At 41.7% G+C, this 16144-nt stretch overlaps 1 protein-coding gene across 1 annotated transcript; it reads left to right on the top strand.

Annotated features, from left to right (window-relative positions):
• The first annotated feature begins 279 nt into the window (after window positions 1-279).
• On the top strand, window positions 280-15423 carry NDUFA12 (NADH:ubiquinone oxidoreductase subunit A12). Its single transcript, XM_040595632.1, has 4 exons — window positions 280-413; window positions 4421-4503; window positions 5471-5558; window positions 15144-15423. Exons 1-4 carry the CDS (start codon window positions 325-327, stop codon window positions 15322-15324), a joined length of 441 nt encoding a protein of 146 aa, XP_040451566.1. The 5' UTR covers window positions 280-324; the 3' UTR covers window positions 15325-15423.
• Window positions 15424-16144: the final 721 nt, after the last annotated feature.

Here is a 16144-nt window from a genome sequence, read left to right as displayed (position 1 = left end):
GGTGGATCACGGAGGAGGGTATGGCTGAACAGCTGCTTGCCAGCCAGCGCCGCACTCCGCCGCCGGGCTGCCCGGGGGGCCGTGCACCTCCCTCCTTGCCCGCTCCCGCGGCAGGCACGGCGGGCTCGGACAGCCCCAGCGCCCGCGTCCAACCGGGCCAGCCTCCGTGCCGCACCACGCAAACGGCGGAGCCTGGGCCGCGCCTGCAGCTCGCCGCCCCGCCTCGGGCGCTGGGGGACGAGACGGCGCTGTCCCGCCGGCGGGGCCGGGCCGGGGCCGCGGGGAGAGGCGGGGCGGCCCTGGAGCGGGTGGCGCCGCCCCAAGATGGCGGAGTACGTGCAGCTGGTAAAGCGGGCGCTGAAGCACCTCGGCGGCCACGGCGGCGTGCGCGGCGCCCTATGGCAGCTGCTGAGGTAACGGCGCCCCCGGAGCAGGCGGCGGGGGGGGCTGCCCGCTCCCGCATCGCCGCCCCCCCGCGGGGTCACCTTGGCGGGTCGCGGCCGCGTTCCGGGCGCCCGGCGCGCCGCCCGAAGCGGGGGTGCCGCGGGTGGGGGGGACGGCAGGGGACGGGCGGTGCCGCTCGCCGCCGCTCGGCGCAGCGCCGGGGTGGCCGGCGGGCTCGGCATGCCGAGCGGCGTGCGGTGCCGGGCCAGGCCCGGGCGGAGGCCGCTCCGTGCGCGCCCCCGAGGGGCGGGGCGGCGGCCACTGGCGTCCGGTGGGCAGCGGTTACCGTGCCGGAGCGTTCCCCGGCAGGCTCCGGCGGGTGGTTTCTCGTCTCCGGGCATCTGAGCGGGTTCCTCCGTGCCGCGCTGTCGGTATTGCCCGGGCAGGTTGCCCCGGTGTCCAGCCTCAGCCCGCCCTAGTCCTGCTGCCGCAGCCGTGACACCGCGCTGCGGCCGCCCTCCCGGCCCGGCGGCGCCGCCGATTGCGGCTGCTGCGGGCCGGCCTGCTGCGGTGCGAAGCTGGGGGGCAATTCCCCCGCCTTACCGGCTGTAATTCGTTAACGTATCGAGCCCTGCTCTGCCTTTTGGGCAGCAGGTGGTCACCGTTGACCTGTGCCCCGCTTTGGGTGCCCTCAAGCCCCAGTGGCGTTTTGGTCCCCAAGCACAGAACCTTGCACTCACAGGTGTTTAACTTTCTCCTGTGCTTTTTTTTCCACCCACACTTGCATCTCCTCCCTTCCTTGCAAAGGGTATTTTGAATTGTGATGCAGCACCTTGAAGCTCCTCCCGAGCAGGAGGTGCTGTGCGCTTTTTTTCATTCAGGCCCTTGGGGAGATGTAGGCTGGAACGCGATCCACGTTCAGCGCTGTCAGTAAGCTGTGTTACCCTTCTAGTTGGCCTTGAGGAGGTAATGGAACATTTCTGCAGGGTACAGTGAGTGTTGTAGGGCCGACCACACAGCCCAGAAGCCTTTTTTTAATCAGTATTGGGAAGTCAGAGGTATGGGATAGGGAGGATTTGCAAAGTAAAGTTCCCTGCAATATATCAAGGGCTCTCTTGCGCTAGAATAAGTAAGTCAGGTCTTCTGAGCATTGCTGAAGACTTACGTATTTTTCTCCCCGGTCATCATAATAGCCCTTTTCCTCTTATTTCTTGCAATTTAAATTGACCTCTTTTGAACAGTTAAAGGTAACATTTTACACAGTTGCTGATAGGCCTCATTAGTATTTTCATACAGTGGCTTTAGTACTTCTTCGCTTCACTGAAGGCAGCTCAGTTCAGCTGGTACGTGTTACTTAATTGGCAGCTTGTATTGCCTTGTGACATCCTGATGTTTTCCTTCTGATTACGCATGCACACAGTGCTTCAGATCTTACTAGTCTCCAGGTGCATCACCTTATGCTATGACCTTCATAGCACTGAGTTTCATTCCGGTGGTATCACTCTGAAGACAGTACAGAACCTCCTGTACAGTGATGTGACCTTCGTCTGTATGGTAATGCCATAATCTGTCAGATCCCAGTGCTTTTTGGGGGTGGTTTCTGTTTTGTTTTTGTCCTGGTCGGGAACCCTGCAAAGTGTTAAATAAGGCTACTAACATCAGCACTCTTTGTGGAACTTCACTAGTAACCTTCAATCAGCTCTGTATATCTTCCTTCAGCTGAGCATGTTGTGTTCTTCCTGTCAATCAATGTATTGCTCCTTTTACAATTATTATACATTTAAAATTATTTTCTGATTTGTTTTGTGGTACAATAATGCTTTTCTGAAGTCAGCTTGACTTTTGGGAGGTCTCGCCTTTGTATTCCTACTAACTGTGGTGTCAGGCAGCTTCTGGCTTTTCTCTCTCCACTGTAGAAAGCAGCTCTGAGAGACCATCCTCTTGCACAACTTTTAAGAGAGAAATTTCAAGCTGTTAAGTAGTATAAGACAATATGCAATTTCCCTGGCTAGTATTTTTACTATTATTACTCTATGCCACCCCCACCCCAGTTGTTTTCTCCACTTTGTTTCCATTCTCAGGCTGTAGCTATTACATTGGCAGTTCTCACGATTAAATGGAACTGTGGGAAAATAAAAGTGTAGAAGAGTTTGAGTATTAGGTTTCACCAGAGTGCCTCTTCCTAAGCACATCTTAATGAATGTCTTGTCAGAGAGGTTTTGTGAGTCAGAGATCACAGGCTGTGTTGACGTGTTCTGCCATGCAGAAAAAGGGAGCAGGCAAGACGGGAGGCAGTGGGTTTTTTCTTTCTTTTCTTTCAGAAGACTGAAGTTAGGAGAGAGGTGTGTTAGGTGGAGAATCACACCTGATGCTCATAACCATATCAACCACAAACACAGGTGCTGCCTCCACTTCACACCACTGAATCTTCCATCCCACTCAAGGAATAGACTTTAGCACAGGAAGAGTAATCAAGGTTTATCTTTCTTGCAACAATCGATGTGTTTAAGAAGCAGTTACTGGCAACTTGGCAGAATTATTTACCCTAATCAGGAGTCTCTTTCTCTGCAAGGGTGTTATTCTGATTTTTCCTCCTTTTCTCTGTATGCTTGCCGCTAAGGTGACTGGAACAGGTTTTATGCAGTAGAAGTCAAATTATTAAGAGCCTACATTCCTAGAAAGAGTCTCCTTACTCAAGACTCGGTGAAATTGGCTGGAAAATGTCCTCTGGAAGCCATAAACACCTCTTAGTGTTTGATACCGGTATTCAGGACGTGAAGTCATGACAAGGGCATAAGAACCCTTGCAAGAAAGAAAGGGGAAGAAGGAAGGGGGAGCAGCACTGAAACGGCTCTTTTTCTGAAGCTGGGAGCTTGGGCTTGGGTAGCTGAGCCAGAGATCTTTAACTGTATCTTTGACAGAGGAGAGCTGTGTTAGAGAATCTTTCTGCCTGGGACTACAGAGGTTTAAAATGACTACTCGGTGGAGTGATTATCACTTTCACGCATCCCAGAGGAAAATTTATTTGTGGGCTATGTAGTTAAAACTCCCAACCAAGGAAGCATGCATGTGCACATTCCTTCTGTCCCTTGGGGTTGAGATGAGTGTGTGTATAATACTACAAATAACTAAAACATTTGAGAGTAAACTTTTCTTTGTATAATTCTGCCAGGGATATAATGTCAGTAAAAAGGAAAACAAAGGTGCAGATGTACAGGGAAAAGAGCACTTCAGTAATTTTAAGGTTTTATCAATAAATCACATGTTCAGTTTAATTATTGATATTTATAATAATGTTAAAATATGTTCTATATAAAGAATCAAAATTGGTATGTTTATCTGGGTCAGTGTAAGTCTCCTGGAGTGGCAGAATATGTTCTTGCATCTTTCACAGTTACACAAAAGCTAAAAACTTCACAATTGTAATTCAGGGTTTATCATGTATTTCCTTGGCAAGCAGCTACACCGTCTTAAAACATCGCTGTTCCTCTCCTGCAGGTTAGTGCCCACACAGATGTGTGAGATCTTTCTCACACATCTGTGTAGGCACTAACCTCCCGTTAGTGAAGCTCCAGAAGCTGCTTCAGTGCTGACTGCTTTCCATGGCAATTCAAGCTGAAATAGTAGTAACAAGTAGTTGAGAAGGATGGCAATATCTTCAACTAAGTGAATTAACACATGTTTCTGGGACTCTCTTCCACAGTATTTAAGGTTTTGTGGGTGCTAAATTGTGCCGTATTGCAGAGTTGCTTTATCTCCCACTATAAAGAGCTTTTAAATAAATAATAGCACCCAGAAGCCTTTTTATATGACTGTTATCCTGTCAGTGGGGTGCACAGTTAAGGCATGCTGACGTTAATTGCAGGAATTGGTGGTTATGTTTTGCAATCCTTAAGCTTAAATAGCTTTTTTAATAGCTTTACATATATGTGTTTAAGAAGGGTTTTTTTACAGATTTTTAGCAACCTCTAAGAAAACTACCACAATTTCATTCTAAGATGATGTCAGTTGAAACTGTTGTTTTGGGAATTCACAGAGTCAATGATTTGAAGACTGGTACGCTGATAGGAATTGACAAATACGGGAACAAATACTATGAAGATAAAAGAAACTTCTTTGGTATGTATGCTAATGTGAATACCTCCTGAGTGACTGTCCAGCTTCGTATAGCTTGTGTAGTTTCTGCTAGTGAAATAGAACTTGTTGCCTGCCCACCCTCTTTGCACTTGACTTTTGTGAGCCTTAGAGGCAGGGCTCATAGAAATGTTTTGGCATTTTCTGTCTCTCCTCTGCTTCCCTCAATTCATTGACATAGTCAATCTGAAATAATAAATATGGGATAAATATAAGCCAGTCAGATGTTGTCTGTAGAGTTATGCCTATATGATAATAACATTGAGAGCTGAATTTGGTCCTTGACCTAAAAGCTGACAGCTTAACAAGTGAGGTAAGAAAGCAAACTGCCTCACAGCTGTACTTGCTTACATGGTCACTTCGGGGCAAAGCAATACAGGGTAGCTTAAACTTCCTATTGCCTTAAGTAGTGGGATTTTAAATAACATTTTTAGAGTAGTTGAAAAGGTAGCACCTAAAACACTGAAGGTGTCACGTAAGCAGTTGACAGGCTGCTTGGGCTAAGCTCTGCCTGCTGTAGGCTGACTTGTAAGGTGCCTGGGGAAAGCCGTGCTGGTGAGCTTCGCTTGGTACTTTTATACGGCTGAAACTTAGTTTAATCTTAGGTTACTGATAGCGATGTCCTTTTGGAAAAGACTCCTCATAATGGGGGGGAAAAAAAGATCCCCAAGCCTGTTTCTCTGCCTGAAAGTTTTGTAAGTTCCTATTTCCTGTTACTTATACAGTAGCTAATAATTGCTTCCTTGTGAGAGCGTTAGATTCAGCCGTAGGAAAATACAGTAAAGCAGAAATACAGAAGACTTAGAAAAAGAAAGGCTGAACTGGTTTTGAAATAAGTGCCCATAATGGTAGATCCTTTTAGTCAAAATACTTTTCCTTGTGTTTTCATGAATTCTGATTGTTACATAATTTTTTTTTCCCCTAATACAATATTTCTGTTTGTTTATTTAAGGTCGACACAGATGGGTCATCTATACTAATGAAATGAATGGCAAAAATACCTTTTGGGAAGTTGATGGAAGTATGGTACCCCCTGAATGGTAAATCATTTAGCTTAATAATGTGGACAGATAGCAGTTGTGTAATTACCTGTGTATTTTCTTGTATTACAAGGCAGAATATTTTTTTAAAAATTATAGTAATAAAGTTGTCTTGGACACAGCTATATTACATGTGACCAGAAGATTTCAGACCGATTACTTTTAATTTAGAACTGCATTCATGATGTTATATTGCTTACTGTCCTGACAGTCACACTCGCTGCTTCTTGGAATGAATGAGAAAAGCATTTTGCTAGCCAAGTTGAGGAGGCCTAACCGATTTTCCAGTTTTCCTTACCAGTTGTGATTCCATCTTAATGGTTTTTCAAAGCCTACAATAACATTGCGCACTCGGAGGTAGAAAAAATATTTTTATTAGCTATTGTAGACAAGAACCTAAAGAATGTAAGGCAACAATGGAACATTCCTCAATACACAGCCATCACAGCATAATTTTTTCAACTGATACATGTTGCTGTATGTTGATGAACACCAAAGGGCCAGGATGTCCTGTATGTTGACTGCTACTTGACTATAATTTTTCCTAAGGTTTTACTTTCTGTTCATGCGTTTCAGTAATAATTCTGTGCAACTTTGAGATCCAGAAGGTGTCTGGCCACGCAGCTGCTAATACTTTTTTGTTTTCCTAAATAACTCGGGGGGGAAAAACACACACGAAATAAGGTAGCAGTGTATGCTGGCAAAAACAGTATCTGCCTGATTCTTGAAGAAACAAAGCAGTGAAAGGTGATATAAAGTATTATTATTCCTGTGATAAATGTTCCATGGCAAGGCTGAGATTGATTATCTAACTCCTAAATTGTGGCTCTCACTAGAACATCTGAGAAATGTGTGGGCAGACTGGCTAGGTAGTTAGTGTTGTTTCAGATTCTCCCAGCCTTAAAATTATGTTTAGTGCAGTTAATGCTTTTGTCTGTCTTCTCCAGTTAAGAGCTTAATGGCATTGTTTTTTTGAAGTGACATTAATATATCCAAAACTGGCACATTCATGCCAGTGTGTGGCCACTCCTTGTTACCTGCATAATAACTGCTGTTTGTTTCTAGTTTTTATCCTTTTCCTATGAGACTGTGCCAGTTCTCAGTATTTTCTTTATTTTGAAGCACGTTCTTTTGTTGGTTTTTTTTTCCGCTTTGCTCATGCTTATGTGTTGTTTATTGTGTCCTTACAAATCTCAGTAAAGGGTTTCTTCCAGAGTATCAGCCTGATGTTTCTAGGATTAAGTAGCTTGTTTAGATCACATAAATTAGCGAGGTAGAAAAATTTGTTTTCCTATCGGTGTAGAAAAAATTGTCCTAAAAGCAATGGTAAATATTGCATTATTTTCAAGACTGGTCAGTGCAGTGGGGTAATAAAGGGTAAACAGTCCTGTGTTCTAAGGTATTTTTGTCAAGAAATTTAATTCTTCAGTACTGTTCAGCTTTTTGGTTTGGGTTGGTTTTTTTTGTTGCTCATAATTTTGTATGTTCCATGGCAACCTTAGATGTTTATTCTTATGTAGGAATCCTAGCTTTGTGACACTTGTAAATGATTGATGTGTAATTCTATGCTGTTTAGATACATGTTTAAAAATAGAAGTATTGTGACTAGGAATGCATGCTGTCTTGAGACTGTATTTTTTTTTCATCAGATGGTATACTGTTTTAAAATTTTAACATGTATAGACTTCTGAATTGAGACCATTAATATATTGTAAAAATTGCTGTCAGTGTGATACTGGGGTTGTGCAGCTGTGCAGGGTTTTTTGGACCCAGGCATTTGTTGGAAATAAATTAGGTTGTGTGAAATTACTTCTATTCACAAAGCGATTAATGTGGTCCATAGTATAATAGTATCTGTCCTCTTAGTTGTAAAAAATGTTTACTTCTTAAAGCACTAGCCCTCCCTTCAACAGACAAAAACATGGGATGAGTTTGTCATCGTTGGGTCAACTGGGAAGTACCATTGTAACAGCTGGGTTGTGATCTGAATACTTCTAAACACTGATTTTTGACTTCTGGTTTTAGTTAATTCAGCTCAGTAGAGCATTCTGTTGGTATGTTGTATCATGTATGTATGTTGCAGGTAGGAGCAGGTTTTACTACATTGTTTATGCTGGAGTAACTTTCAGAAAATATTTTGCAACTGTCATGCCTAAAGATGACCCTTTTAACAAAATCAAGTTATAAGACCAGGGCTAACCTAGATAGTTCAGGTTTTCCTTTTTTAAATATTAATGCTAAGTAGTTTGTAATGGTTTTGTAGTACTCTTAGAAAAATCCTACTCTGTGTAGGATTGCACTACTGATTACACCATTTTCTTGAAGTATAAAGAACACTAGCAGATGTGCAGGAAGAACAGTACAAGTCATCCTACAGGTTTTTCTCCATGTTTATGGATGTTGAATACACTGTGCATCCTGAAGTATAATTTTGTGGTCAGTCATGTGCCTTCAGGATTGTGGAATATGAGTGATGTTGAAATACAGTCAGATGGACCTCATCATGTGTGATGAATTGGAAAAAAACATTTTTATATACTGAAAAGTTCTGAAAACAACTGTGGAAAAAATAAAATGAGAATTCATTTAGCTATCCTTTACCACCTTATGTCAGATACTAAAGAAAAGGAAAAAGCAGCCAGAAAAAACATCTCTTATGCAATAACATATATTGTAGTATCATTTTTAGGAACTGCTGAATATTTTCGGTGTCCTGAAATAATTGATGTGATGTCTTTTGACAACGGATGTACTGAAACCACAGTCTGAAGGAAATCAACAGAGTTGTTTTGACATACATCCACTATATAGGGAATTGAGACTGTTGCATTTTTAAAATATTGCCGTACCAGAATATGTGGGCTTGTGGTTTATTCTGATTTAGTTGTGTTATTTAACCTCTTTGCTACTCTGGGTTTTCTTTTCTTATCTTCAAAGTCAAGATGTTAGTTGTACTTCATTGGAGACAAGTTAATTAGAAAATTTTTACAATTCCCTCAATACTTGCATTGGGAATTACTAGTATTAATCTTCTTGTAATGCTATACAAGATACTCGGCACCTTTTCTTTCCCCGTACACAAAGACATCTTTTACACAGTTAGAAGAGCCAAAATACCTGTTTCATCTCCTACCGTTCAGAGCATGTTGTTTGCAGGAAATTAGTACTTCCATTGTTGGACACACTGAGCATGCTCTGCGAGCATAGAAACAATAAAAGTTAAATCTGTTTATGCCAGTGCCTGTGTGCCCTCTGTTTAGTGCTTTCATAGATGTTTCCATTACAGGATTGCTCTAATTTTGGGGCTGTGTGTTGAGGTTGTTTCCATTTTACTGTTACGTTAGAAAGCCCACTATTTCCTTTAGTTTATCCTTCTTTCATCTCCCAACCTAAAAAATACTACAGTTTAGCAAATCACCTCCAGGAGCCCCAGGGGGTACTTCTATACGACTGGCATATGCTGCTTCATGCATGTGCTCACGTTCACAGGTAGTCACAACTTATGTACAGATACACTCATTGCAACCAAAACTTTTTCCTGTTTGCTCAAAAATAATGAAGAATCAAGCAGGAAGATGATACAGATAAATCACTTTCAGGTTTAATATTTTATACTTTTGGCTCTAAAAAAGCTTTTGAAAGGTTTTAGGGAAGAAAAAGCATTAAGATGAAAAGGAACATGTGACCTCTTGGGAGTCCTTGAGCAGCTCGTGAGTACTAGTTAGGGTGCCTAAAGTATTTTCACAGACAGAATTTTCATAGTAAAAACCAGCTATCTTGGCTATGTACTACTTGATAATAATGCAGTTTGCTCTCTTCCTAGGACAAGGGCTGTAGGGGTTATAGTTCTCTCCATCTACCCTCCCACCTGCCCCAGTAGAAGCAGGCTTGGATCGCTGTCAAGCTGAAGCCTAAAATGTTAGTGAGGAAGCGTGCTTAAAGCAGCGTTAGCTTTTTCCCACCTTAATCAAAGGCTGCACAGGGAAGTGAAATATTAGGGGTGTAAAATATAGGGGAATCAAAGAACTCTATGCAGCTTTTTTCATGAACGTTACTACTAGCTGCAGGTTATCTGCACTCATAAGTTTGGCAACATAGCAAGTTGCATTGTCTTGCTTCATGATCACAAGAGGAAAAGGAGTGAAATCATATGGCTGTGTGCAGAGACAGAGGGCAGGACCATGCTCTTCTGGCACCTACAGCCTCTTTATGGTATGCAGGAGGAGAGCAACTGGCAGCGCTGCAGGATGATCTAGGTGTTATGGGGACAGCAGGTTGAGTAAGTCCGTGTAGTGCTAAGAAGAAACATGCCATCCTGAGAAGTAGAAAGAATTACTGCCTGCACTTACACTGCAGAGACTCATCCTTTCTGCTTATTACCAGAAAGACTTATGTAGGGTATAGCGTTTTGACTCTGGGTACTATGCTCTTAAAAAACCCGAACAACAAATACACACAGAGCAATGGAAGAAGACTGGGGAAGAGTAGCAAGAACAGTCAGACATCTGAGGAAAGTTGGAAAGAATTTGGATTGCTTAAAAAGGAGGGGAAATGACCATGGATATAATCTTAAACCATTTAATCTCTTGCGGAAGGGAAAGGCATAGTCTTGCCTTCCACAGATAGATGGGTAGAATAAGTAGTAGTAAGTTTAAATTACAGAAGAAGTGATACAGGTTGGACATTACTGTCCTTGCCACTAAAAAGTTCTACTCATCTTCACTGGCATAACTTGGTTTGGGAAGATGAGCAAGCCAGCGTTACAGCAACTGTGTAACAACTTAAGCAGGTCTCTTCTGGGAGTGATGTGGATGTACTTGATGCTTGCCTGGGCCTAAAGCATTTCCTTTCCAGACTTTTATTTCTTGATTCTTTGATCCTCACAATTAAGATGAAGGGAGAGGACTGAATATTTCAGTGTGCTTAATGTGTTTGGGATCAGAGGAGCAAATAGCAATTCCCCCCCCCCCCCCCCCCCCCCCCAGTTTCCTATGTCAGTCTTGATCTTCAGGTTTTGTTCACATCTCACGGAAAAGTTCCCTATGCATCTGTTTATTCCTGCCATAGGCTCCTATTTGCTATTCAGTCATCAGGAAGTACCTGAAGGTTGGAAGAGCACAAGTTTGTACTTGGAGGATTCTGGGAGGTTCAGCTTGAGCCCGCTGAGGGGGAGCATCTCGGAACTCAGTTTTCCGCTTTCAACACAGTTATGCTGTGGAGTAAGGCTTCCTTTGGAGAGTATGTAAAATCCAGCGAGTTAAGGCCTGATATCTAGACACCAGGTGTGCTACATTCAAAGCCTTCTGTAGCTGTCCTCGCACTGTTCATTTACCGTTTATCTGGTTTAATGTAATTTGGTTTGTGTTTTGGCCAAATACTTTGCAAAAGCAGACCAAGAACTGGTGTATGTGTACAAACTAGTTAAAAAGAATTTGCTCTTTCAATATATTTAGTCCTGTGGGGAAAGAAGAGCTGTAATTTGAGAATAGTTTTTTCCTTTTGCAGGGACACTTCATGTTGCCAGCACCATCCTATATATATGTAACATCTGTCCTGTACTTTGATGTTTATTTCCTTATGGTGCAAGTCTGACAACTTTGGAAGAAGCTTCAGGAGTGCTAACTTCATACAATGAAATATTTCAAATTTAACTTCAGTTTAATAATCTACATCCTCTTTGTTAGTTGATCTGACAGCTGAAGAAGGGAGGAATGTAGCATCCCAGACTTGAAAGTGCCAACATAGTAAGAAATGTAAATAAATGTGCTATTCTCCTGTAAAACCGCTGCTTTTCAAGTCTGCTGAGGAAAAAAAAAATGAATAGAAAAGGAAGGGGTTTTAAGATTTCCGTCCTTTCAGTAGCTTCACAATAAATCTGTGGGGTTTATAGCTAGATTAAATGCTAGTGTGGTGTTTTCAGGTAAATGAGATGCTGTCTCATTACTGTACAGTGGTATCATAGTGGCTTGCATGAGAAACCAAAGTTATCTGCCATGTGTAAACCAATAAAAACATGTTTCTTCTCCCTTTTTCCTTCTCTTTCCATTCTTCTCTGCCCATTGACCGTAACGCACGTTCTTCTCTTCTCATTTGTCTTACTGCAACATGGTTAACTAGTTGAAAAAAGTGGATGCTAACACATTGGTAAATATCCTGAACTTGCGTAGATGGTGCCTGAACCTTGCAGATGCACATATGGTAGTAGCTACGGAGTTTGTGTAGCCTCAGTTCTTGTTTGACAGCTTGTACATCATACAGTTGGCTTTGGTCCCTTGTAGCTTCAGTTTGAAATCTCCTTGCTTTTAAATATTTGTCTAAGATGTGGGAGAAAATTCTACATAGTCTTGAGAGCATTTGAAGATACTTTGAGGTGTCTTGCATCTGTTTACCCAAGGAAAAGTCCAGAGGTTTTGCTAGCCTCGGTCCTTGGTAGTGACTCTGCTCTGTGATTCAGAAAGCTGCTTCAGCCTCTTCAAAGCTTCTGCTAGCCTGATTTTCTTTGCTTCATGTAAGTTATCTGCTTCTTTGTAGGTTTTAAGTCATTAATTCCTTTTGAATCCTGTTTTTCCATGCATGGATTTATAGGCAGAGTTTGTATAGAAGTCTGGCCATCTGCAAGACATAAAATCTCTTTATTCATGCTGTTCAATCTATTGCATGAACAGCTTTTCTTCAGCATCTGGGAGTAGAGTCTATGAGACATCAGGGCTTCAAAGGACTCTTTGAGGGAGGCTGTCAAGGGGAAAGCCTTCCCAAAATAAAGTTTTCAGATTTTATGTATTTTTGCTTAAGTGGAGAGAACAGGAGACTGCAAACCGCAGTGCTTTTGTAAGTCGTATGTTGGGCTTCTGAGGTGAATCTGTTGTGACCAGGCTTAAGCCCTGAAACTCTTAAATATAATCATACTTAATAGTGGTTGGACTAAAGAAACTTCCGAAATTTCTTCAGGTATTTCAATACCTGTGACTGTACTGACATGTCTTGTAAGCAAGCGATTCTATTGCTAATTTCCAGTGAGAAAATGCGGTTTAAGGATTAGGTTTGATAATGAGATGAAATCAGGCTCCAATTTAAATAGATCAGCATAGAACTTCAAAAAATCCTGAAAGCAACTACGTTATTTACTCCAAAATACTGTATCTTAAAAGACTTTATGGATTTTGTCTTAGAAAAGCTGCAAAACAATAGTTTAAATGACAAAATAAAACTACTCTGTTAAATGAGTAAATAACTCAATGTTGTGATAATTTTTCCAATGTTTCAAGGAGCAAGTCTATGACATAAGTACAATTGTGATGACAGAGGTGCTGGAGTCATGCAAGTGTGAAATCTAGTTGATTTTAACTGAGCTTTAATATAGTTCTTGTGCTCCACCTGCTTCAGCCTGTCTTTCAGGGCCTTTGTAACTGCATTTCTGTCCGAGAAGACAATTTTTTTGCCTTGTTGGTGTGCATGACCCTTGGGGGAGTGGTGAGGCGTGGCGACAGGTGCATGAATAGGGTTTTGTGTGCAGGGTCCCTACCCACTATTACCAGAAGCATCACTAGGTGAAGGTGTGTGACTAAGTGCCTCTATATGTTATGGTAAGCAGTTTTGAAAAGCTGTGGCTCCTCTGGAGTGTACAAGGAAGCGTTTTGAGGTGCAGTACTTAAGTCACTATTGGCAGAATGTGTATGGGTACATGGACTGTTCTCTTCCCCTTCCTCCCATGCCACAAACTGTGTTTGTGTCAGCAACGGAGAGCCAGCTGCTGGCTGTGAGCCTTATGATCCCACCTCTGTCAAGGCAGCTTTTTGCAGCGTTTCTGCCAACTTTGATGCTAGCCATCATAGGACACGTGCTATCTCAGGTGGTGTGAAGCACGGTAGTACACAGAATTCTTGTGATAGGCATGAATGGGGAGGGGGAGTTCACCTAAGGTCAGAGCTTTGTGTGATGTGGCCAGGCCATTTCAGAGGCTGGTAATACCCGGTTTAAAATCCAGCAAGGCCTGATCCTGTATGCTCAGACCACATTGCGGTTAGTAGTGCTGTGGGGCTGCTGCCTTCCAGACAGAAATCGTTACCCGCATCTTCTTTATTTAATAGAAGTAGTGGGAAATGTGTACTTCAAATGACACCAGACTTACAAAGGAGAGGTGGGGAAAGGAAGAGAGACATCTCTTGCGCGTTCATGTTATTGGGTCACTTCGTCTGAACTTTCAGACTCCTGAGTAGATGATTTTTCCTATAGGAGGCCATTCTTTACCTCTAAACAAGGTTTTTCTTATTAATTTTAAAGGATGTTATGGTTCCATCTGGTTTTGTATTCAAGCCAGTTTCCTGGCAGTCCCTAGTCCTACAATGTGTGGCTTTCATTTGTTTTTTACTTACAGAAAATGAACACATGGCTGACTTTTTTTAAAGTGAGATTTTTGTACTACAGTTGTATCCAAAGTTGTGAGTCTTTCTGAAATAAATGACTAGAAGCTATTTGACTGAAAAGATAATCAACCTTCTGTAGAGCTCTGCAGGTTTAGAATATACTTGTCAGTAATTTCTCACTGCTTTTATTGTAGTTTTGTTTTGCTGTATCAAGGAAGTGTGTTGGATTTGTTGCTGAAGGCTGAAGATGCAATTTTTAGGCTTTCTAATAACTGGAATGGAAGATTTCTTATTTTTAGGTCAAGTCTTTGGCAGAAGCCTCTTTAATTCTACCTGAGTAAAAAATACGTAAGCTTGCAAAAAAAGTCATAACCTCACTTCCGTCATAACTGTATGCAGCATGAAGTACATGTAAACTGGCAAACAATTAAAATGTTATTCAGGTTTGAAAGTTGTTTTAGGCACTGAAATAGAAAAGAGATTAAATCAATTCAGTTGATCCCTGCTGTAGCATTTTAGTAAATTGTTATGGAAAATACTTTGCTTGATCATTAGTGTTGTTTGCACAGAGGAGGATTGACATTTAGTTCATGGGTAAAGGATAATCACTATAATCACTTGGTATTTACCCCATTACTGATTGGCATTAATCATTTTATTGTACAGTCAGTAAACACTTAGGTGATTGTTCTAGGTGAACCTGCATCATTAAACCGTATCCCAAGTGATCCATGTCCTCATGAGTGCTTTGGAGATAGTATTGAAATTGTTGTGCAGCATAGTCTTCTGGTAATTAAAAACAAAACAAAAAACCAATACACACACACACACACCCAAAACACCCCGGACAACAAAATGAAACCTTGTGGTTTTGTCATTCATAGTGCCTACCTTGAGCTGGCTGGCTGGTGAAGGCCATACAAACAAGTTACAATGAAATATTCTCTGCTCAAATACTAAGCATACAGAGCAGGAGATTCAGACTCAGGTGTGCTTTTATTAACTTGCAAGCAGAACTGTTACTTACCAGTTATGTTTGTGTAATTACTTTAAATCTGTATCCTGTAGTCTTATTCAAAGTCATACTGAATTAAAATTATTTTTTCCCCCTTCTCAAAATAAATACTTGGTGTCCCTTAAGAGGAACCCCAGGAGTCAGGAGGAAGGCTTGTAATGGATCGTGTAATGTTCCTTAATAACAGTGTGTCTTTTTCCTCTTAAGGCATCGCTGGCTTCACTCAATGACAGATGACCCTCCAACTACTCATCCACCAGTTGCTCGTAAATTTATCTGGGAGAACCATAAATTCAATCTGAGTGGCACTCCCGAACAGTATGTACCTTATTCTACTACTCGCAAGAAGATACAAGAGTGGATCCCACCTACAACAGCTAGCAAATAGCAACAAAAAATGTGACTTGCCTCAGCTTTGGCTGAATTTACACTGAAGTGTAAATTGTATTTACACTGGTTTTGTTCAAAATAAAAGCCTCCTGTAACAGCTGTAGTTTAGTATATTTAATTGGGGGGGAAAACAAGTGAGAAAACAGGAAGAGGTAGAGGACAGAATACATGATGAGTCTTAATCTCATCAAGATACTGGGCTTTTTGTCTTATTGTTAGTGGCTCTTGTCTTCACATAAGCAGCTCTCAAACTCATTTTAGCATGTCACCGTTCATGTCAGAGTCACTTCTCACATTTGTACCATTCAACAGAATACAAATATAAATTTGAAATACAGGATTCTCATCTTCAACATTATCCTTTGATAATTATCAAAGGATATGATAACATTATCAACATTGTCTGTGTGTGGCAAATAACGTACTATTTTAGGAAGCCATTTCTTTGAGTATTTATAAGACAAGTTAGAATAATAAGGCAAATCAAGGATTGTAGTTTTTATTCTTAAATTCTTAGTAATGCACGCATACTCGTGCACGTTTACAGTATGGTGTGATGCATAATATAAAACTCCCTAATCGCCACCCCAGTGGCCGCGCTATTGGCTCTGTGCTGTGTTCTTTTCCTTCTCATCCCCACCTGACAGGGTCACTTAACCCCCAGTTGCCTCCTATTAAATCCAAATCCGTAATAATTTGTTATTTGAAGTTGGGGGGGTTAGCTTTAATTGCTTTAAACTAGTTCTAGTCTTTAAATTAGTAGGAAGTAATGCTTACTGAGATCTCTTAGCCTATCTAATTAAAAAAGAGTAATGTTT

This window comes from Falco naumanni, chromosome 5, assembly GCF_017639655.2.
Source record: "Falco naumanni isolate bFalNau1 chromosome 5, bFalNau1.pat, whole genome shotgun sequence".
NCBI classification, from domain to species: domain Eukaryota; kingdom Metazoa; phylum Chordata; class Aves; order Falconiformes; family Falconidae; genus Falco; species Falco naumanni.
Note: the sequence above shows the minus strand (reverse complement) of the source record. Positions and strands in the feature narration are given on the sequence as shown.

Coding starts and splice junctions, on each gene's coding strand:
- NDUFA12 (XM_040595632.1), top strand. CDS start 325: ATGGCGGAGTACGTGCAGCTGGTAAAGCGGGCGCTGAAGCACCTCGGC. Junction 414..4,420: donor GCCCTATGGCAGCTGCTGAG/GTAACGGCGCCC, acceptor GGGAATTCACAG/AGTCAATGATTTGAAGACTG. Junction 5,559..15,143: donor AGTATGGTACCCCCTGAATG/GTAAATCATTTA, acceptor TTTCCTCTTAAG/GCATCGCTGGCTTCACTCAA.